Source organism: Vipera ursinii, assembly GCF_947247035.1.
Source record: "Vipera ursinii genome assembly, chromosome: 1".
Lineage (NCBI taxonomy): Eukaryota > Metazoa > Chordata > Lepidosauria > Squamata > Viperidae > Vipera > Vipera ursinii.
In genome coordinates, this window is record NC_139512.1 from 115,398,608 (window position 1) to 115,422,389 (window position 23,782).

General features: G+C 41.7%; 1 protein-coding gene across 3 annotated transcripts; it reads right to left on the bottom strand.

The window, feature by feature from the left end:
* Positions 1–5,830: 5,830 nt before the first annotated feature.
* On the bottom strand, positions 5,831–21,313 carry LOC310644345 (membrane-spanning 4-domains subfamily A member 15-like). Of its 3 annotated transcripts, none has more exons than XM_083369228.1 (7): positions 21,218–21,313; positions 20,178–20,275; positions 19,248–19,358; positions 18,455–18,511; positions 18,201–18,353; positions 9,102–9,224; positions 5,831–6,014 (listed from the first exon to the last, which is right to left on the bottom strand). In XM_083369228.1, exons 2-7 carry the CDS (start codon positions 20,235–20,237, stop codon positions 5,967–5,969), a joined length of 552 nt encoding a protein of 183 aa, XP_083225354.1. In that variant the 5' UTR covers positions 20,238–20,275; positions 21,218–21,313; the 3' UTR covers positions 5,831–5,966. The 3 variants fall into 3 exon arrangements, with proteins under 3 accessions (XP_083225354.1, XP_083225355.1, XP_083225356.1); XM_083369229.1 differs by lacking the exon at positions 21,218–21,313 and adding an exon at positions 20,856–20,987; XM_083369230.1 differs by lacking the exon at positions 9,102–9,224.
* Between the last annotated feature and the right edge of the window lie 2,469 nt (positions 21,314–23,782).

The window sequence follows — 23,782 nt, forward strand, 5'->3', positions numbered from 1 at the left end:
CTCTTTCCAGATTACTCTGTTTCTCTTCTTACCCAGAAGTTTACAAATTGCACTGTAACAATATCAGGAAATGTCTCAATTTCCCCCCCCCAAAAAAATGGGCTGATGAAGACGCTTTCAACACCAGCATTGGCCCATCTCCTTCCTTATTCCACAAAGAGGTTAGCAAACACACATAGTAGCATATCTTGTAAAGGTAGCTGGAAAAGTTCCCAACACTCTGATCACAATGATATTAAACTAGGAGTGTCAAACTGCCGGGCCGGCGGGCCAGATGCATTATAGCAAAACTGCACCCACCCCATTGCCAGCAATGGCAAAAGAAGTCACCATACATCGTGACATGTCACATGACCTTACGACTTTGACACCCTTGATCTAAACAGTTTGGGGAAATGGGGTTAATTAACCCTCTGGGTTAATTTGTCACGTTGTGGAAAGAACTTGATGGAAACCCGCTCCACACATGCAAAGTATAGTGCTGAGGATTTCAAGGAGGAGTTGATAGAAATACATCCCGAATCAATTTTAGTTGAAACGGCAGGTTCATCGTGTTTGTTTACTTAGATCAGGGGTCTTCAAACTTGGCCCTTTTATGACTTGTGGACTTTAACTCCCAAAATTCCTCAGCCAGCTTTGCTGGAAAAGCTTTGCTGGCTGAGGAATTCTGGGAGTTGAAGTCCACAAGTTATAAAAGGGCCAAGTTTGAAGACCCCTGACTTAGATCTTGCATACTTAGCTTTGCAGTATTTTCCCGACATTTAAATCCTATAGGCACAGATCTTTTTGCTGAAATATGAAGGCTGAAGGTTATAGCCAAAAAAGAGGCTTCAGGTATCATATTTTTATGTAGAACTGACACATGATGAAAGCACTATTTGTATTAGTCGGACAGTGCCAAAACTGAGCAGAAAATACATAGGCTGTGAATACACAGAACTACATTCTCCTCCAGCCGTTTTCAAACCATCTTAAGCAACAATCCCTGGGTACAGCAGGCCATGTACTGTAGTTGAGTAAGAAGGCTACCCCTGCCTCCTAAAATAAACTGAAGAGGAACTAGTTTGAAACTACTGAAACATTTTCTTTTTTACGAGAGGTAATTTCAAACACTATCTCGATTGTTTTCCTTTTTTGTTTTTTTTAAAGGTTATTTTAAACATTTCTCTTAAACTTTTGATCGAAAGAAATGCAAAAAGAAATACACAGAGACAACAAAACCAAGATAAAAAAAACAAAATGAAAAAACAGTTTGTTTTCTTTAATGTTGGTTTAGACACCTATTTGAGATTGGATGAATACGTGATATATAAAGTTTTTTTTCAAAACAGGATCTTAATTTGCAAGCTGCTGATAAGAAGAAAATAGTAAAAAAAAAAACCCGAAATTGTCAAATGTCCTTTTCCAATTATAGCTGTATTTGTAAAGTCAGTGCACGAGGCTATTTCTTGAAATAGAATTTTGTTTACTAGTGATTTACGATACTGCTGGAATGGCCAGGCAATACCACTTTTTTTTACCTCTGGACCTATGATGCTGAACTTAGTTTATTCTTGGTGTCAACATGGATAGCCCTCGACTTACAACCATTCATTTAGTGACCGTTTGAAGTTACAGCAGCACTGAAAATCGTAACCTATGATCGGTTTTCCCAGTTACATCTGTTGAGGCATCCCCCTGGTCACGTGATCAACATTTGGGCTCTTGGCAACTGGCAGGCATTTAAGACCGTTGCAATGTCCCAGAGTCATGTGATCACCATTTGAAATCTTCCCAGCTAGATTCTGACAAGCAAAGTCAATGGGGGGGAAAACCAGATTCACTCAATGACTGGATGAGTCGGTTAACAACTGCAGTGATTCACTTAACAATGGTGGCAAAAATGTTGCAAAATGAGGCACAATGCACAACTGCTTTGTTTAGCAATGGAAATATTGGGCACGGTTGTGGTCATTAAGTTGTTGACTACCTGCATACAATCTTACTGTGCTGTGCCCAAAACACAGAAGAGAGTAAAGGATGTTGACGGCTCCCCCATCATGCCATCGGCCCCACCAGAAAAAGGAGGCAACAGAGGAGGTAGTATAATCCTTGCTTCAGATCATCATCAGACATCACAATTGCAATGGAGCTTGGAGAGATCAGAGGAGCCGTAATAAAATCGTTGTTTTGCTATTCTCTCCAAATGCTGCCTTGTTGCCATAATCCTGGGCAGGGTCACGTGGTCACCATTTGCAACCCTCCCAGCTGCTTCCAACAAGCAAAGTCAATGGGAGAAGCCAGATTCACTTGACTAATTAATTCAAATTAATTCAAATACTTAATTGGTATTTTGTTTTCTTACCAAAGTATACAATCATGAAATCCAATTCCCAGTACTTAAAGGAAGGTGTGTCTGCATTGGTAGTTGATGGCTCCTTCCTTGTGCTTCTCAGTTTAACAATAACAGTAACAGAGTTGGAAGGGATCTTTGAGGTCTTCTAGTCCAACCCCCTGCTTAGGCAGGAAATCTTATACCATTTCAGACAAATGGCTGTACAGTCTCTTCTTAAAAGCTTCCAGTGTTGGAGCATTCACCACTTCTGGAGGCAGGTTGTTCCACTGGTTAATTGTTCTAACTGTCAGGAAGTTTCTCCTTAGTTCTAGGTTGCTTCTCTCCTTGATTAGTTTCCATCTGTTGCTTCTTATTTATTTATTTATTTATTTTAATTCCATTTATATCCCGCCCTTCTCCGAAGACTCAGGGCGGCTTACAAGCTTAGCTTCTTGCCCTGCCTTCAGGAGCTTTGGAGAATAGCTTGACTCCCTCTTTTTTGTGGCAGCCCCTGAGATATTGGAACACTGCTATCATGTCACCCCTCACCCTTCTCTTCATTAGACTAGACATTCCCAATTCCAGCAGCCATTCCTTATAATCCCTGGACTGACAGGGATTTTAATTATGTTTTTAATTTTTTAACTCTAATTTTTAATTCATTTTAATTTTAATTTTAATTTTAATTTATTGTACAGAAGCCTTTAATTTTAATTTTATCTTAACTTCTGTATTTATTGTATGTTATTGTTGTTAGCCGCCCTGAGTCCTTCGGGAGATAGGGCGGCATATATAAGTCCCAATAATAAATAAATAAATAAATATGTTTTAGCCTCCAGTCCCCTAATCATCTTTGCTGCTCTTCTCTGCACTCTTTCTAGAGTCTCAACATCTTTTTTACATCGTGGTGAAACCAGATACCTTCTTCACATTACATTTTTCGGGAGAACAGTTGTTGCTTGCAGGCTGAATTTAGAACTGGCAACAGTCACATGTCTAGTTCAAAATCTACTAAGATCTGGCCTGCTGGCCATAGCACATGCCTTCAGCTCCAACCAGAGATGATTCAAGATAGTTTGCTGTTTGATGCAAAGTACAAGATGATATTCCTTCTCCTCTCCCGTCAATGCAGCGGAGAGCAGGCAATTTATTTAGCAGGTGCAAGACATGTCACACAGGGAGTTCTATCTTCTAGCATTTTCCTCAATCAGTGGCTCTTAAACTGTTTCATCCAATTACTCCATTTCTTGGCCTCGAATAATCTCATTAGTCTCACAGAAACGCCCTCCAGACTCTGTTGTTTATGGAAGCTTCCCAGCTGTGGCAGTCCCAATCTGTATCCTCAACTCTGAAATAAGCATTTGCAAATTGCTCCATCCCTCCCAGTTTAAGAAACTCTGCCCTAGATTTAGAAGCAGCTTCCAGAGGGCAGGTTCTGGTTTTGAGCATTCCTCCTAAAGAAGGAATGAACAGAAAGTAATTTAAATAATCTGTTGCTAGTTGTTACAATTCCACTTTTAATGCCTGATCATTGATACGGGGACAGTAAAATGCTCCTATGCCAAACTAATTGTTTGTAAATTCTTAAGTTTAGTAATTCAGATATATGTGTGAACTTATATATCTAGCTCATTCTGGAATCTCATTTAGAAGAGCAGCAGCATACATATGCATGTTTGTCAAAATCTATAAGAAGACAGATACACTATATGGTGTAGCTGCGCAAATTTTGAAATATGAACTATTTCAGGAATTGGGTTTGGCTTGTCTAGAGAAAAGACATGATAGCAGTATTCCAGTATTTGGGGGGCTGCCCCAAAGACAAGGGGTCAATTTATTTTCCAAAGCACCAGAAGGCAAGAACAAGAAACAATGGATGAAAACTAATCAAGAAGAGAAGAAACCTGGAATTAAGGAGAAATTTCCTAACAGTGAGAAAAATTAACCGCTTGCCACCAGAAGTTGTAGGTCCGTGGTGGCAAACCTATGGCACGCGTGCCAGAGGTGGCACACAGAGCCCTCTCTGTGGGCACACACACCGTTGCCCCAATCCTAGGCCTTCAGCTGGGTTTTATAAAACCTTTTCGCTTTAGGCCTTCACCACCGTGTGCAAAGAAAACAAAAAGTTTCAATCACTCAATCAATTTCAACTTCTCACGAAAAAAAGATCTCACAAAGTTGGAATTGATTGATTGAACTTTTTAGTCCCACCCAGTCTGCCAATACCACCGTAGCCACACCCACCCAATGGGCCACACCCACCCAATGGGCCACGCCCACCCAGCACCCAACGATACATAAGTGGGTTTTGGGTTGCAGTTTGGGCACTCAGTCTCTAAAAGGTTCCCCATCACTGTTGTAGGTGCTTCATCACTGGAAGTTTTTAAGAAGAGACTGGACAGCGAACTGTCTGAAATAGTAATAGATCAGGGGTCTTCAAACCTGGCCCTTTTATGACTTGTGGACTTCAACTCCCAGAATTCCTCAGCCAGCATGCCTGGTATAGATTCTCCTGCTTGAGCAGGGGTTTGGACTAGAAGACCTCCAAGGTCCCTCCCACCTCTATTCTGATTGAAACCCCACCCTATTTGCATATCTTTGACATCATTGACACAACTGGGCACGATGCTCACCCCAGGTGCTGCTGATTTAGATGATTTAATACTTAATTATTCCCATCTATTAAGCTACAGTTTTGTACTATCTTGGTATTCAAATAAAAAAATTAAGTAGATCCCATAAAGCTGAAGTCTGCCTGTACCTACTTGATGCACATAAGCTCACTAATTTTGTTTTTCCTTACACAAAGAAAGTTTTAAAAGGATTCAGTCAGATTCCCAAGTGTTTACAGACATGGAGAAAAAGATGTCCACTCATAATGTTCCTGCAAGGGAGCAGTGGGTGGGGGAGGGTCATTTTGCTCATTTGTTTCAGCAGTTCCCCCTTTGCTTTCTTTCTAGCCTCCCGCTCAGAAATTGGCAAAGTTCCTTCCCCGTTGAGCCCATAGATTTTCGTTCACTGCCCCTAAATTTCCTAGTGGTGGATAAAGCTCTGCTATCTCCTATTTTGCTGAATCAAACCCAGGTATTTCTCGTCCATGCTTTATGGTGTCATTTACATGTAAGAAATAAGGTGCAAGCTACCATTCTGTTCAATGGCAAAAGGAGAGAATTCCTCCAGAGCAAGATTTATTTTATAGCTTTAGTAGGAATCAGATTGGTTACTCGTCATCTTAATGGTCATATTCACAACCATCTTTTAGTGAAGATCCTAATTCAGTTCGTTACAATTTAAGGTTTACCTTTGATGTATCTGGTAGTCACCAATTGGGCAAGACTGTCCTCATTTATTTACTGACAAGGAAGAGAGAGATTTTTAGGGCTCCTGAAGAAACTGCTTCTGTCTGCCACTCCTGGTGAGTATCAAAAATGACCTCGTACTTGGATATCTTTGGATTAAGTCTCAGCCAATACACCATGAGGTTTTGTTTTGCTTTGTTTTTTATGTATGTCTGAGCATGTTTTATTCATTTTAATGTAGATAGGAATAAAGGAATGAAATGACAAAACCAGCAACAAGCAGAGAACAAACAAGCTTCTTGGGCTTCTAGGGAAACTTCTTTGGTGTTTCTTCTGACATTGGCAGGCAATTTTTATTCTGGACTTCTTTTGCCATCTTCCAAGTGAAGAGCAATGACAGGCTACATGAGGGGGGAAAAACAAGGGAAAAGAGTGTTCAAATCTCAATAAATTCATGGAATCTAATGACACATTTAACACAGACATTATTGATATATTTCATTCCTTGTCTCTGTATTTGGTCATAATTTAAGCTATCTGAAAAGCATTTTTTTTGGGGGGGGGGTTATTAAGGTTAAAAGCAGACCCCAGAAAACCAATGGGACATATATTAGTCATGAATCTCATGACTAACCTCTTATTTTCACAAGCTTCCTCAGGTCAACATGTAACCAGAGTCACATTGTGGAAGAGGTGAATGGCATAAAGAGAAACAAACAAAGAAACAAACAAACATGACACTATTTTCTTAACTATTTTTCTTTATAAGGGTGCTTTAATTCCACATATCAAACCAAATATTAACGTATCCTTTCAGCCATACGTGTAACTCTGCACTGTTTTCCATGCTTTTAACTATATCTCTCAGTATTCAGTTGATGTACTACACCACATTGCCTATATATTCCTCCCCAGGATAGGAGGCAATTTCTATCATTTTTTTAAACTCTAGGTGCCTTCATCTAAAATTTCAATTTAAAGTTAAATGTAACAATAAAAACATTTTTTTAAAAAAAGCCTGTGAAGGAGCTATGTTTTAACACACACATATTCCCAACTGCAACATGCAGCAATTGTCTGAATTCCAATGGCAAATTTGGTGCAGTGGTTAAGCTGCTGTCCTAGAAAACAGGAGACCGTGAATTCTAGTTCAATCTCAGGTATGAAATCCAGCTGGGAGACTTAGGGCCAGTTATTCTCTCTCAGCCTAACCTACCTCACAGGACTGATGTTGTGGGCAGTGGCGTAGCGTGGGTTGTCAGCACCCGGGGCAATTTGCGCCCCCTAACCCGGTGACGTCATGGCACCGCCGAAAAGACGCGCCCCGCAGCGGCGTAGACTTTCCAAGAAGAGTCGCGCGCATGCGGGATGCTTCCGGGTCCCTCTCGAGGGTGGCTGGGCGGGGCTCCGACCTGCAAGAGCCGCTGCATTCAAGCTCGCACGTGAGCCCCGCTAAATAAAGCCACGCATGCGCACGAAGCTAGGCCAGCCGGCCGGCGGGTCAGTCTTCGCTCGGCCAAGCCTGCCGGGGCGCCTGCAGGGCACTTGCGGTTGGCCTGAGCCTGGGCGGAGAGTTGGGCGCTTCTATTTATTTTATTCAGTTTATGTGGCCGCCCATCTCACCTCCGGACTCGTTTCGCTTTGCAAGAAAGAGCAGCTCGAGAGCGGAGCCAAGCCGACTCTGTGCAGCCCTTGGGGCTCCCTGAGCAGCTCAGTGCGAGCGCGCTCCCCCAGATGTTGCGCCCGGTGCGGCCGGCCCCCCCTGCACCCCCCACGCTACGCCACTGGTTGTGGGAAAAGGAGGAGGAGGAGGAAGGAGTATTACGTATGTTCTCTGCCTTGGGCTTCTTATAAGGTAGTAAAGGCAGGATAAAAATCTAATTTAAAAAAAGTTATTTCATTGTATCCTGCCACAGAAAAGAATGCTTCAGAAGATTTAACACAGAATAGGAATGTGCTAATGTGAAACACAGACATGGTGGGACCCCAAATGTACTCTGTTGCAGACTTAAAACATTCAGATGTGGCCAGCTCTGGGTACAATTTTGGTTTAGGCCACTTAGCATTTTGAATTTGGCATAGAAAGCAACAGGGAAATTTTCCTTTCTAGCCAGCCTTCATGGAATTTCCTGCATGCTCTGGCTCTCTAATGATCTGCAGGAGAAATATTGCCCTATTTTTGTTGAGGCTCTAGGTATTTTTCAGCTGGCCAAAATTGATGGGTTGACTGGAAATATACTATGAGGGTGCTGAGTGGCTGATGAATAGCCAGTGGAATCTATTTTCCACCAGCTTTCCCGAGACAGAGATGCCTCCTTTGTGTTGATATCACTTAAGCAAGAGAATTCACCAATAAAACTCAAGACTGGTCTGAGCAGACTTCTTCAAAAAGAAGGAAAGCAGTGCTCAAGTGAGGCCCTGGGGCTTTAAGGAGGAAGAATCGAGTGTTCTGTTGTGTGTCAAACACTTAAATCACGCTTGAAAAATGACAAAACAATATCCTCATCTAGGAGCTAGAGTAAAATTAGGATTGCTGGGCCATCCAGGTGACCCTGCAAATTTTTCGGTTATTACGTATTCTCTCTGTATCTTCTGAAGTTAGTTTTTAACTCCTGGCAACCAGTGCTTGGACTCATCCCTGCAGTTTTCTTGACAATTTTGGGGAGTGGTTTGCCATTGCATGCTTCCTAGGGCTGAGGGAGAGTGAATGGCCCAAGGCCATCCTACCAGCTTTGTGCCTAAGGCAAGACTAGAACCCATAGTATCCAGGTTTCTCGTCTGATGCCTTCACCACCAAATCACAGTGGCTCTACTATCACGTAGAGTACCAGAGAACAGCAGGTTGTTACTGCAAGTCATTGCCTTCTTGCTTTCGGACTTCCCACTGACCCATCTTGGCTGCTGTGGGACTATGTTTTTTCCAGCTACTTATGGGAGCTTTTGTATATTTTTAGTTTCAATATAAACATTTATTAGCAGCTCTTTACTTAACCACAAGATGTCAGTATGCCAACACAAAGCAGTAGAAAAGTTGGGACTTTCCCCATTTTTCTAGATAAGCTAATTACATTTTTCAGACGGGCCTTTTATTGATTTGTCTTCATTCATAAATTTTTATAAGCAGCATCAAAAAGCTGCTTTACCAATAAAAGGAATATCTCCCCTATTCCTTAGCGTTAGGTAAAGGTAAAGGTAAAGGTTCCCCCGCACATGCGTGCTAGTTGTTTCCGACTCTAGGGGCCGGTGCTGATCTCTGTTTCAAAGCTGAAGAGCCAGCGCTTGTCCGAGGACGTCTCCGTGGTCATGTGGCCAGCATGACTAGACGCCAAAGGGGCATGGAACGCTGTTACCTTCCCACCGTAGTGGTCCCTATTTTTCTACTTAGCGTTACTACTGAATTTATGAGATGTAAAGAATTATATTTAATTTTTTATCAGAGCAGAATCACACTCTTTGTCCTTTCCTGTTTGGAGCTCCTATGGAATTACCGCAGTGTCTTCTGAGGTGTCATAGCAGACCGTTTTGCAGCCCAAAACTGCCAAAGCGATGGTTAGGCAGATGCCTATGATGCCAGTTGCAAAGGCCAGTCCTCGCAGTCCAGTACAATAGAACTAGAGAGAAAAAGTTAAGAGGCAGCCCTTAAGTTAAAATCCACTAAAATTATATTCAAAAAAAGAGAAAAGAATAAGAAACGCTTAGATGTCACAACCTCAGATTAGTTAAGTTCTTTGAAAGATCTCTGTTTGGTTAATAAATTCAGAGGTGATGACTTTTCAGTCCTTCTCTTTTTAAAGGTGGATGACCAAACAGCGTGAAAGCACCTAGTCAGTTGCCATCTTGCAGATGATAAGAATATTTGTTGGGAACATTTACTCTACCTGCCGTCTCTACCTCCTCCTGTTACATGGTGATGGAGAAGGAGAATTGAAATAACAATTTAGAATAGAGTGGAGTGGAGTGGAGTGGAGTACAGTAGAGTAGAGTAGGAAGAGACTTTGGAGGTCTTCTAGTCCAGCCCCCTGCTCAAGAAGGAGAACCTATACCATTTCAGACAAGTGACTGTCTAGTCTCTTCTTAAAATTCCTCCAGTGATAGAGCGCCCACAGTTTGTTTTTTGAAATTTTTTTATTAGTGTCTATAGGGTTAAAAAGAAAGATAGGGAAATTATTTTTCTATCTGGACAGTGGCTTGATGATCTGGGAGGGGGATCTCAATTTATTACTCCCCTGTCATGGACCGATCATCACCTCCTGTGGCTGGCCTTCCACTTCGGCCCCCCCGTCGCGGGGTTATGGAACCGACCAGGTGGTTCCATCCCAGGCACCTAATGGACCCTGAACGGTTCCAGGAGACGCTTGGATCTGTGCCTGCCATCTTCGCTCACAGCCCAGTCGATGCCTTAGTGGAAGCCTGGGAAAGGGCGGCCATGGAGGCACTCGACCATGTTGTTCCCATGTGGCCCCTGACCTGGCGCAGATCCCGGCGGGCACCATGGTTCTCCATGGAGCTTCGGGAGATGAAGCGTCGGAGACAGAGCCTAGAGAGCTGTTTGAGGTCTAGCCGGTCTGAGTCTGATCGATTGCGACTAAGAACCTTCACGAGGTCTTATCTCACAGCGATGGAGGCAGCGAAGTCCAATTACTTTGCTGCCCTCATCGCGTCTGCAGAATAATCGCCCGGCCGCCCTGTTTGGGGTGACTCGCTCCCTCCTGAACCAGGAGGTGACGGAGGAGCCCCTGCAGAGTCGTGCCGAGGAATTTAGTCAATATCTGGCGGATAAAATTGCTCAGATTCGGGCCAGATTGGACTCCGACTGGGCAGAGTCTGATGACGGGGAATCGAGCGGTCTTGGGAATATTATTTGGGAAGAATTCGATCCTGTGACTCTGGAAGAAGTGGACAGGATCATGGGGACACTGAGTTCCACCACTTGTTTACTGGACCCGTGCCCCTCCTGGCTGGTTTATGCAGCGCGGGAGGGGACACGAGGCTGGCTCCAGGCAGTAATAACTGCTTCGTTTGAGAGAGGGCAGCTTCCCCGCCGCCTTGAAGGAGGCGGTGGTGAGGCCCCTCCTCAAGAAGCCTGCTCTGGACCCGGCCATTTTAAATAACTATTGTCCGGTCTCCAACCTTCGCTTTTTAGCGAAGGTTGTTGAGAGTGTGGTGGCTCATCAGCTTCCTCTGTTCCCGGAGGAAGCGGATTATCTGGACCCCTACCAATCAGGCTTTAGGCCCGGGTACAGCACGGAGACGGCATTGGTCACACTGGTGAACGATCTCTGGCGGGCTCGGGACAGGAGTTGCTCCTCTGTCCTAGTCCTATTAGACCTCTCAGCGGCTTTTGATACCATCGACCATGGTATCCTACTGCGGCACCTCAGGGGGTTGGGAGTGGGTGGCACTGTCTTACAGTGGTTGTCCTCCTACCTTCTGGGTCATTCACAGTTGGTGTTGACAGGGGGGCAGAGGTCGGCCTCGAGGCCTCTCGTTTGTGGAGTCCCTCAGGGGTCGGTCCTCTCGCCTCTCCTGTTCAACATCTATATGAAGCCGCTGGGCGAGATCATTCATGGTTTTGGGGTGGGGTATCATCAGTACGCTGATGATACCCAGCTTTTTATTTCCACCCCAGATCAACTCAGTGATGCCCTCTCCGTGATGTCCCATTGCCTGGAGGCGGTGAGGGTCTGGATGGGGAGGAACAGGCTTCGTCTAAATCCCGACAAGACCGAGTGGCTGTGCGTATCGGCATCTCGGGTTGTCCATTCTATTCCATCTTTATCTATAGGGGGTGAGGTGTTACCCCCCATAGATAGGGCTTGCAACTTGGGTGTCCTCCTTGATTCACAGCTCAATTTTGAAGATCATATAGGAGCTGTGACTAGGGGGGCTTTTGCCCAGGTTTGCCTGGTGCGCCAGTTGCGGCCCTATTTGGACCGGGACACCCTATGCACAGTCACTCATGCGCTCGTGACCTCTCAGATAGACTACTGCAACGCTTTCTACATGGGGCTGCCCTTGAATACCACTCGGAGGCTCCAGCTGGTGCAGAATGCAGCCGCACGAGTTGTGATGGGGGTCTCCCGATACTCCCATATAACACCTCTGCTCCGCGAGGTGCATTGGCTTCCAGTTGTCTTCCGAGTGAGATTCAAGGTGCTGGTGATGACCTATAAAGCCCTAAATGGCATGGGTCCGGGTTATTTACAGAGCACCTCTTGCCGGTGTTAATTTCCCATCGCCCTGTGCGCTCCCACAGAGAGGGCCTCCTCAGGGTGCCGTCAGTCAGGGAATGTCGACTGGCGGCTCCCAGGGGGAAAGCATTCTCTGTGGGCGCGCCTGCCCTCTGGAATCAGCTTCCAGTTGAGCTCCGGATGGCTCCCGACCTTCGCTCGTTTTGCCGCGACCTGAAGACTTGGTTGTTTGAACAGGCCGGCCTGGACTGAGGGATTGGATTTTAGAGTTTAAATTTTTAAAAATTTTAAATTTTAGAATGTATTTATTACTTAGGGCTATTGATTTAATCTTATTTTAATTTTTATACCTTGTGTGTTGTTAGTGTTTTAATTGCCCTGTACACCGCCCCGAGTCCTTGGAGAGGGGCGGTATATAAATCTAATAAAATAAAATAAAATAAAATAAATAAATGGGGATTTGGGATAGGGTAGAGGAAAGGTTAAGGGTGAGGGTTGGGGTTTCCCCCAATAACATTCAATATTTGGCAAACAGCATGTTGTCTGGGTAAATGTTGTCTAGACCTGTACCAATCGGGTTTCAGGCCCGGGTACAGCATGGAGACGGCATTGGTCACTCTGGTGAATGATTTCTGGAGGGCTCGGGACAGGGGATTTTCCTCGGTCCTAGTCCTATTAGACCTCTCAGTGGCTTTCGATACCATCGACCATGGTATCCTGCTGTGGCGTCTCAGGGGACTGGGAGTGGGAGGCACGGTTCTTCAGTGGTTCTCCTCCTATCTCCTGGGACGTTCACAGTCGGTGTTGGCAGGGGGGCAGAGGTCGACCTTGAGGCCTCTCGCTTGTGGAGTTCCTCAGGGGTCGGTCCTCTCGCCTCTCCTGTTCAACATCTACATGAAACCGCTGGGTGAGATCATTCGTGGTTTTGGAGTTGGGTATCATCAGTATGCTGATGATACCCAGCTTTTTATTTCGACCCCAAACCACCCCAGTGATGCCCTCGATGTGATGTCCCGTTGCCTGAAGGCGGTTTGGGTCTGGATGGGGAGGAACAGGCTTTGACTCAACCCTGACAAGACTGAGTGGCTGTGCGTACCGGCATCCCAGGATATTCAGAATATCCCATCTCTCTCTATGGGGGGTGAGTTACTTGGGAGTCCTCCTAGATTCACAGCTTTCTTTAGAAGACCATATAGTAACTGTGACTAGGGGGGCTTTCGCCCAGGTTCGCCTGGTGCGCCAGTTGCGGCCCTATCTAGACTGGGATGCCTTACGTACGGTCACTCATGTGCTTGTGACCTCTCGTTTAGACTACTGCAACGCTCTCTACATGGGGCTGCCCTTGAGGACCACTCGGAGGCTCCAACTGGTGCAGAATGCAGCCGCGATAGTTGTGTTGGGAGTCTCCCAATACTCCCATGTTACACCTCTGCTCCGTGAGCTGCATTGGCTTCCAGTTGTCTTCTGGGTGAGATTCAAGGTGCTGGTTATGGTTTTTAAAGCGCTACATGGCATGGGGCCGGAGTACCTGAGGGATCACCTGCTGCCGGCATCAACTTCCCTCCGCCCAGTGCGCTCCCACAGAGAGGGCCTCCTCAGGGTGCCATCGGTCAGAGAATGTCGTCTGGTGGCCCCCAGGGGGAGGTCCTTCTCGGTGGACGTGCCGGATTTGTGGAACCGTTTACCGGTTGAGCTCTGGACGGCGCCCGACCTTCGCTCCTTCGATGCGATCTGAAGACCTACTTGTTTGAACAAGCCGGCCTGGCCTGATGGGTGATGGGTTTTGGTTTTATTATCGTTTTATGTATTTTAATGTATTGTTATATTGGGCACTTTGTTTAATCTCTTTTTAATTTTTGTATTCTTGTATTTTAGTATGTATTGCCCTGTTCACCGCCCTGAGTCCTTCAGGAGAAGGGCGGTATACAAATAAAATTAATAATAATAATAATAATAATAATAATTATATATATATATATATATATATATATATATATATATATATATATATATATATATATATATATATATAAATAAAGATAATGAGGCTAACAATAACACTGATAGATATAATAAATTATCAAAAACAATGCTAAATTTTCAATGTATGATAACATTCTTACTCAAATAAATTCAAAGTTGCATATCACATTCCTTTCTTTCTAACTCGTTTATCTAGCCATTGATAAAATTTATTCCAAGTTCTGTAATAAACTAAATGCTCTTTCTCTTTAATCTCTAAAGTTAATCTATCCATTTCTGCACAATCCAATATTTTCTTAATACCTCTTCAGTCAGTGACTTTTCATTTTTCCAATATTGAGCATACATAATTCTTGCTGCTGTCAATACATGTAACATTAAGTATCCACTCTCCTTATCATAGTTAGGGCCTATCATTTCTAAGAGAAACAATTCTGGTTAAATTCTATTTGTTTTTTAATCATCTTCTCTAACCATAAATGTATCTTAAGCCAAAACCTTTTTGCTTTAGGACATGTCCACCAGATATGATAATAAGTACCTGGTCTTTGCTTACATTTCCAACAAACATTTGAAGTATTTTTAAACATTTTAGCTAGTCTCACTGGTGTCATGTGCCATCTATAAAACATTTTATACAAATTTTCTTTATATGATACAGCTTTGGTTAATCTAATATTTCTATCCCATAGGTTTCCCCATTCTTCAAGCTCTATAGTATGACCAACATTTTTTGCCCATATTATCATTGTTTCTTTAACTTGTTCCTCCTCCATCTTTAAGTTAAGCAGTAATCTATAGAGTTTTTTAATCAGCTTTTCATCTGTTTTAACAATGTAAGATCAAGTTCTGTCTGTTCCTTATAGAGCCCCATTGCTTTCACGTCTTTTTCATATCTCGATTGAATTTGTAAATATGGCCACCATGGTAGGTCAATACCTTGTTGTTGTAAGTCTAGATTTCAGTTTTCCTTCATTATCCAGTAAGTCTTTATATGTTATAAGTTTATCATAGTTAATTAAGTTTGGGTAAGCAAAGGCTTCCATTGTTGAGAGCCATTCAGGTATCTTAGTATAATTGTTTTCTTTTATTTTTTCCCATTCTAAGAGAAGTGCATTTCTTATAGCATGGTTCTGAAAATATCTATGCACTTTATTCTTTCCATACCACAGAAAGGCATGCCAGCCAATCTGCAGGTCATGCCCCTCTAGGTAAAGTAATCTTTTGTCTCTAAAATAGCTGCTTGGTAATATAACTTCCAATCTGGAAGTCCAAGTCCTCCGCTTTCTCTAATGTCCTGTAGCAATTTTAACTTTAATTCGTGCTTTCTTCCCTTGCCAAACAAATTTCAATATTATGGTATTCAGTTCATCAAAAAAGGCTTTTTCTAATTTTAACGGAATGGTTTGAAATAAAAAGAGTATTTCCGGTAAGATATTCATTTTAACTGTAGCTATTCTCCCCAATATTGACAGTTGGAGATTTTCCACTTTTCTAAGTCCAGTTTTATTTGTTTTAATAATTTTGTATAGTTGTCCTCTTTCACTGTTATACATTTTGCTGTTAAATAAATTCCCAAATATTTAACTTTTTTAACTATTTGAAGATTTGTTTTTCTTGCAAGTTGCATTTTCTGTTTTTCTGTTAAGTTCTTTGTCAAAACTTTGGTCTTTTCTCTATTTATTATCAGGCCTGCAACCTCACCATATTGTTCTATTATGGCCAACAGTTTTGTGCTTGTTTCCAAAGGTTCTTCTAATATAAAGACCAAGTCATCCGTGAATGCCTGCAATTTATATTTTTCACCCTTTATCTCCAGTCCTTTGATCTCAGAGTCTTGTCTAATATTTCTGTTCAATACTTCCAAGGTTAATATGAATAGCAATGGTGATAAAGGACATCCTTGTCTTCTGCCCTTTTTAATATCAAAGTTTTCTGTATAGTCTCCATTTACAATTACTTTAGCAGTCTGTTTATCATAGATTGCATAAATTGCATTCATAAAGTTTTCTCCAAAATCCATTTCCAAAGGTTACTGAAACATAAATTGCCAATTTAAGTTATCAAATGCCTTTTGCACATCAAGAAATATCAAAGCCATCTGTTTGCCTGGATGGGCCTCATAATACTCTAAAACATCCAAGATTATTCTTAAATTGTTTTTTTATCTGTCTTTTAGGCAGAAAGCCATTTTGATCTGTATGTATAAATTCAATCAAAAAATTCTTAATTCTTTCTGCCATTATCGAAGCAAAAATTTTATAGTCTACATTTAGCAATGAAATTGGTCTATAATTTTTTATATGTATCAAATATGCATCTTCTTTGGGAATTAAAGTGATATTAGCTTCAGTCCATGTCTTTGGTATTTTGGTTTTCAGAAGAGTTTCATTACAAAGTTTTTTCAAGATCGGAGTAAGCACTTCTTGTAATGCAGTGTAGTATTCTGCAGGCAGTCCGTCTGGCCTGGGAGTCTTGTCCTTTTTTTGCCTATTTATAGCTTCTGTAGTCTCCATCATTGTTATTGGTTCGTTCAATATATTTCGGATATTCTGAGGAATTTTCAGTAGATTTGCTTTTATTAAATACTGATCTATTTTTTCCTTAGAAATTTCCTTTGCTTTATAAAGTGTCTCATAATATTCTTTCACAATTTTTCTCATTGCATCATTTTGAAACTGTATTTCTCCTTTTGTATCTTGGAGTTTCTTTATTATTTTCTTTTCTTTTTCCTTTCTCAATCTATATGCTAGCCATCTTCCCGGCTTGTTAGCGTTTTCAAAAAAGTTCTGTTTGACCCGTTTGATCTGTTGAGCCATTAATTCCATCTCAGGTAAATTTAATTTGTGCTTTATTATTTCCATTTGTTTCTTGAGTATTACTTTATCTGGATCTATTTGTAATTCTAATTCTAGTTTTCTAAGTTCCTCCCTCAGCTTTAATTGTAATTGTTTCTTTTCTTTGTTCTTCTTAGCAATATAAATTATGGCCAGGCCTCTAAAGTATGCTTTGGCAGTGTCCACAGTTTTTGAAGGAAAGCTATTCCACTGGTTAATTGTTAATTAAGGAAATTTCTCCTTAATTCCAGGTTGCTTCTCTTTCTGGTCAGTTTCCAACCATTGTTTGACACCCTCTTCTTTGTGGTAGACCCTCAAATACTGGAATACTGCTATCACGTCACCCCTATTTCTTCTTTTCTTTAGACTAGCCAATTTCATTCCCATAGTCTCAGTGTGACTCTTTCCCTAATCATATCTTGGCCTTGCAGCCAAGTGCTTCCAAAATTACTGTGTAAATCAGGGAGGAGGTGACATTTAACACATTTGAGCAGACTAAGATTTGCAGTGGGGAGGCGTGGTGATGCAAATGGCAGAGGTTTGCAGCCATTTTAGGGATTACAGCAATCATGGGTAGATGTTTGACTCTGGGGGCTGCCAACCCCCCCCCCACACACACACACATATTAATGTTGTCAAGTTTGAGAAACACCACTGTAGACGATTGGACAGAGACCCAGTCTGAATAATTGGGTTGATCTTGACAAGAGGCAGCCCATTCTGACATAGCTTGTTGAGGGTTGTTTTGCTGTTTCAAAACATTTATAATAAAAAGGTAGCTGCCTAAGCAAATGTAGTCATTCATTTTATTATTTTTTATATACTCCTTTTAAGAAAAAAGAAACATGATGCCTATTTCCAATTAAGATGTCTGGCTATGTAAACAGCTCCCCACCCTCTGTTCCTAGGATAGAACAGTCTACTGTTAACTATCTGTACCACGGTGGAACAAAACAGCTGCACAAGACATGTCCAAGGTATACGTATGTTTCCTCACAGGGAGGAAAATAAACTCTCTTTTAAAGCAGGCCAATAACAGTAGCGCAAAATCAGTGCAATACTGACTGTTGTAGAAATTGATTGCTGATTTTACTGCTGGATATTCAAAATCATAGTGAAACTTTTTTTTCCTGAAAGCTCTTTAATTATACAAAATTTCAAAATAGTCCATTGCCCCTCTTGGTGGCAATTTGTCTCAGCCTGTTTCCTTGCTCTTTTCTCTCCTGTTCACCTTTCAAGGTCAAAAGCAAATAAAGAAGTTTGCAGGACAGCCTTCCCATTGTTGTAAAGCAGGGGTGGGAAACTATGGCAACTTTAAAACCTGTGAATTTCAACTCCCAGCACTCCTGAACCAGCCATGCTGGCTCAGGAATTGGGAGTTGAAGCCAACAGGTTGTAAAATTGCCATAGTTGCTCACCCCTGTTGTAGCAGGAGTGGAACATGATGGAAGCACTGCGGTGTGGAAGTAACCTCAGCTAGTCAGCTCAGAACAACCTAAGACTCTACAGAAGTAAGACCAGACGGAACAGGAGGAACTGACCGGTTGAGAGAAAGTTGATTTCACAAATGACTTACCACCAACTGAGCACTCACTCTGCAACCATGTTGGACCTTGTCAGTAAAGGGACAGAAGAAAGGAAGAAAATAAAGTATATCTCTCAGGTACAGAAAGTTGATTACAGCTGCAGTGATGGCTGATATAATGCAGAAGATCAAACAGGCTTTTATCTAGGAGAGAGGGGCAAATTATTCACTCTTATAGAATCCCAGACTAAATTAGTATTATAAATAGATGAGAAATACAACAAGAAAAGAAAGGCAGGACTCACCAAACCAATAGAGGGAATTCGATCAGCTATAACAGAAATAACACCAGCCAGAAACAACTAACAAAAAGGAAAGAGAAGGAATAAAGAATACTAACTTAGAGTGTTTATGATTTTAGTTAGGGGACCATTATTATAAATTTGCAAGTCACCAAAAGTATTGGGAATGGGCAGTAGATACTGTACATTTGTTAAATAAAGCTATAAATACATGATAATATGTAGAAGCAAGAAACAGCTTAAAATAAAACCTCAATGCAAATGTTATTGTTCTTGGACCCTGACTATGAAATTTCACAGCACTTTGGACACAACAACATTGGGCTCACAACAATCCTGCCTAGCATAGCTAATGGTGGATGATGGGAGTTGCTGTCTAACAAAATCCTGACAAAACAAAGGACTTTATGTAATTCAAACAAACACGTAACTACTCAAAAATAAATCTCACTCAATGTTATGGGGTTTACACCCCAATAAGTAGGGTGTAACCATAGAAAATTATTTATTTGTCAATACAGATCTGTGTTAGACTTATTTAAAACTTTGTGAAGAGATCCTCTCATGAGGGTGAAGCATTTAGCAGAAACCATGAAAGTGGGTCTCTTCGGACAGTAAGAAAAAGAAGAAGATAAGGCAGTTGTAACTTCAATCAAAGAGAGAAAAACATCATTTCATCAGCTATTGCTTGCTGTTTCTCCTGATGATTTTCCCCTTTGTGCAATCTTACAAAGGTACGGGATCAATGCTTTCTTCTATTTCTGAATTTCCAACATATCCACATTAATTCACTTACCAGAGAACCAGAGAAGAAGTGAATGCCAAGGCCATCTGTATAAGAACAGCGGACAGTTAGAAAGAGGACACCAAAGGCCATCTGAAGCAAGCCAAGTACCACCAACACAGCCTGAAAAAGAGAGTCCACAGAGTTAAATGCAAAGTTTTCTGTAATGCCGCAGTAGAAAACATGCCCTAGGTAAGTACTGGAAGGATATACTGTATATGTACGGTACACACACATATATATACAGTATATAAGCACTGTATATGTACAGAACCAAATGCAACACATGGAACTTAGTATGACTTGAACTAGGCCAGGGGTCTGCAACCTTGATAACTAAGACTTGTGGACTTCAGCTCCCAGAATTCCTCAGCCAGCATAGCTACCAGACAATTGCTACCATTTTCATTGTTTTATTTTTATTGTTGACATAGAAAGTGGCCCTTTGAAGCAGGAATTCCTACAAAAGCACCTTAAAACTCTGTTCTTAATATGAGGCAAGGATCAGGCTCAAGGCCTTGACTTCAAACCAAGTTAGAAAATGATAGGGAAATTCTAAGGCTGGGCAGCCTGTTTTCCTCCACCTCTCGAAACTGCAGCCCTGAGGTTAGTAGCAGAGCTACCTCAGCTACCTCCAGAGCAGAATGTTGTCATGCATCCATCCTGCCTCATCCATAGGCCGCTTGCACACACCATCTTCCACCCAGGGCACATCCACAGTTTCCCAACACCACTTTCCAACTTTTGTTAAGTTGGCCACAGAAAATCCATGAAACAGAGAGGAACATGGCACAACACCTTTTGAATGGTGGTGCTGTTTTTCTGCACCTGAAAATACCCCAAGGTAATATCTGTGAACCTTCCAAATTTAGTTAGTCTCATAATTTTTTTTCCTGATCTCTTCCTAAAAGAGACTGACAGAAGATACTTATTGTCACTCACCCCAAATGTTCTTGGCTGACTCCCAAGAAATTTCTGTAACAAGGGTGCTGTCTCCAACATGTTTCCCACTACTGGTTATGGCTTCTGTGGTGTAGCATCTATGAGTGTCGCAGAGTAAGCAGGAGTTAGGAAAACAAAAGGTTCACGTCACATCATTTGTAAGTTTGCAGCTGGTCAGTTTAGCTACAATCCCAACCTTACAACCATTGATTGCAACCATTGAGTCATTCCTAAGGATCTAAAAAGCAAATTGCAAGAAATATATTTGTAGTTTCCTTTCTTCCATTCAACCTATTATGTCCATTTCATAAATAAGGTCCTATCCATTCACATTAGACTGCAGTCTTATGCCTGAGAGCATGTTCTTTGTAAGCATATACCTAAACTTACATTGTTACTTTTGAGTTAAGAATCTTCAAATTAAGGTTAATATCAGCTCTTTGAGGTGGGCCTGGTCAAAGACACAGATACCACCAGGGCTACAAAAATGTTTGCTTAATTTCTATGCTACCCATCTCAGTGATATAGAGACTTTGGGCAGCCTACAATATAATAAAAGGTAAAGAATACTGGAAAACAATCAAAATTAGTAAACTTGAACAGATTCAATTTCTATGTTGTACAATATATTCACAAGACCTACTAGCAGCCTTTCCTTCTGTTTCCTCTTATACCAACCAGAATCAAATTGGAGTTATTTTGAGTCTTGGTCTCCTGGATTGAGCTGTCATTTATTTTCTTTAAACCACTTTCCCAGCAGATCCTGCATACGTTTGTCAAGACTAGCTTCACACTCTCTTTTCATTTCATAGTAGCTCTGCTCTCTGGATTCTATGTTCCATCTTCTGCCTGAATTGAAGGACATCTTTGAAGTTTTTACTGGGATGGAACTGGTCTAAAATAATTCTGTACTGAATAGTTGGTACTTCAATCTAAATGAATGAGCAGGAGGACTGTCCATATTAAGGGGGATTGCTCCTATTGACCTGGACATCTTTGGACCCCCAATCTCTGCCCAACTCAGTTAGCCCAGCACTCACCTATGTCACTGCCTGAAGCATAGAACTTAATTCTTTTTCCCCAGAGTTTTTCATCAACTATTCTCTTCCTGTTGAGGATAGACAGATGATTCTGTTTGGACAGAACATTGTTACAGTGTAGGAAGTGTCCCAATCTCTCCCTTGTCAGATCACTCTTTCTGTAGTGTGCAGCTTTCAACACGACACTGTTTGGGCAATGCCAAACATAAAATTTTGATTTTATTATGTTAGAAAAGCACAGTAAGTTGAAACAGGTTTGATTGCAACCATTGAGTTAATAGCTCCCAAGCACTGAGTGACTTTCTTATATTTACCGTATTTTCCGGCGTATAAGACGACTGGGCGTATAAGACGACCCCCTACATTTCCTGTTAAATTATAGGGTTTGGGCTATACTCGCCATATAAGACTACCCCTCTTCCAACGCACACCAAATAAAAATTAAAAAACATCAGATTTGATTTTAATATGGTAATTTTAATTCAAATGCTTATGACATGCAGGTGCTTAGTAGGAAAACTGTCACTTATAAACATAAGGCTGTTTGTCATCAAACATGTAAACATAAAACAGTGCAAGTGGATTAAACTATAATAAATAATAATAATAATAATAATAATAATAATAATAATAATAATAAGAAGAAGAAGAAGAAGAAGAAGAAGAAGAAGAAGAAGAAGTAGTTGTTGGAGGGGACCTTGGAGGTCATCTAGTCCAACCCCCTGCTAAGGCAGGAAACCCTATACCATTTCAGACAAATGGCTGTCCAGTCTCTTCTTAAAAACTTCCAGTGTTGGAGCATTCACCACTTCTGGAGGCAGGTTGTTCCACTGGTTAATTGTTCTGTCAGGAAGTTTCTCCTTAGTTCTAGGTTGCTTCTCTCCTTGACTAGTTTCCATCCATTGCTTTTTCTCCTGCTTTCAGGTGCTTTGGAGAATAGCTTGGCTCCCTCTGCTTTGTGGCAGCCCCTGAGATATTGGATCACTGCTATGTCACCACTCACCCTTCTCTTTGTTAAGCTACACATACCCAATTCCAGCAACCGTTCCCTATTTTCCTAATTCACTTTTTCACTTTTCCTAATTCACTCTAAAGCTTTCCCTGCGCAGAGCCTTAAATAACACCAGCTGCCTGCAATTAGTGCAGGTTCACATCCCACCAGGTTCAAGGTTGACTCAGCTTTCCATCCTTCCAAGGTAGGTAAAATGAGGACCCAGATTGTTGGGGGCAGTTTATTAGGGTGAAAGCCCTAATAAACAGGCATATACACAGAATGAAGGCTATTGCTAAGCACATTGATTTGTGCTTTAAATTGTAAGCCACCCTGAGTCTTCGGAGAAGGGCAGGATATAAATGGGATTTTTTTAAAAAAAGACCAAATGGGAGATCCGCTCCAGGTTTTCCAGCCAGCCTGCCCAGTTCCTGAGTCAAATGTGTCCTTAGAGCTAAGCCGCTGCTCTGGCTGCTGCCTTCCCCACCTGCCTTTCAAGTTGGGATATACTACAGCTGCTCTTCAGCTTTAGAAGGAAAGACGCCCAGACCCCAGCCTGTGAAAAATCACAGACTGCAGCTTCTTCTCCAATTGGTCCCGCTTTCCCTGCGCAGACTAAATGGGAGATCCGCTCCAGGTTTTCCAGCCAGCCCTGTCCCTAAATTTTCAGCACCCAGCGTATAAGCCGACCCCTGACTTTTGAGAAGATTTTCATGGGTTAAAAAGTAGTCTTATACGCCGGAAACTACGGTACATGTGTGTCCAAGAAGCAGCAAAAGAGAATGAATCAAAAGCAAAATTAAAGTCTGTTAAACTTGAGATTTGCTGCAGAAGCAAATGGTACTGGGTAGATCAGAAAAGAATGATTTCCAGATGAAAAGCAAAACTCTGCTTTGCAAGATCAGGCTAAAAGAAAAAGTAAGTCAAAATAGAGCAATACAAACCTGATATCTGTATTGCCTAAGACAGGAATGGTGAAAGATGTGGTGATGATTCAGCTTGATAAAATATTGTTAAGCAATTCCCTTACATTACAATATTGCATTTGTAGCAGTTATCCTTTCTTTTATGTCGTAATTTTCTACTAAAACGCTTTAAAGAAAAAAAATAGCCTTCTCAAATTTTTCATAGTTGTACTTTTAAGGGCATCAAAGGGAAATCTGCTATACAGTACATTTCACATGTACACTTTTAAAAGTATAAATGCATTTTGTCATATATGCTCTTTCCAAGGTATTTTTAAGGTGCTGATGAAGGTATCTGTACTTAACAGCTGGCAAATGATTGATAAGAGCCTGTCTGAATGAGAAACATGGTGAGGACCCTTCTCCACAAAAGAGTTAGGCTACCCATCCAACCATGAGCTGGCAGATATGATGCCTACCTAAAATATGCCATCATTTGTGGAACCTAAATGTACATAGGAATGATGGAAAATAGTGCTCTCTCTCTCTTTTTTTTTTTTACAGTGTAGGGCATGTTAAGACAAGGATTGGGACACTGGTGAATTACCTCAGCTTTGTTCCCCTACCCATCTCCAACAAGAGTCATCAGCCAGTACATAAACATGGGTT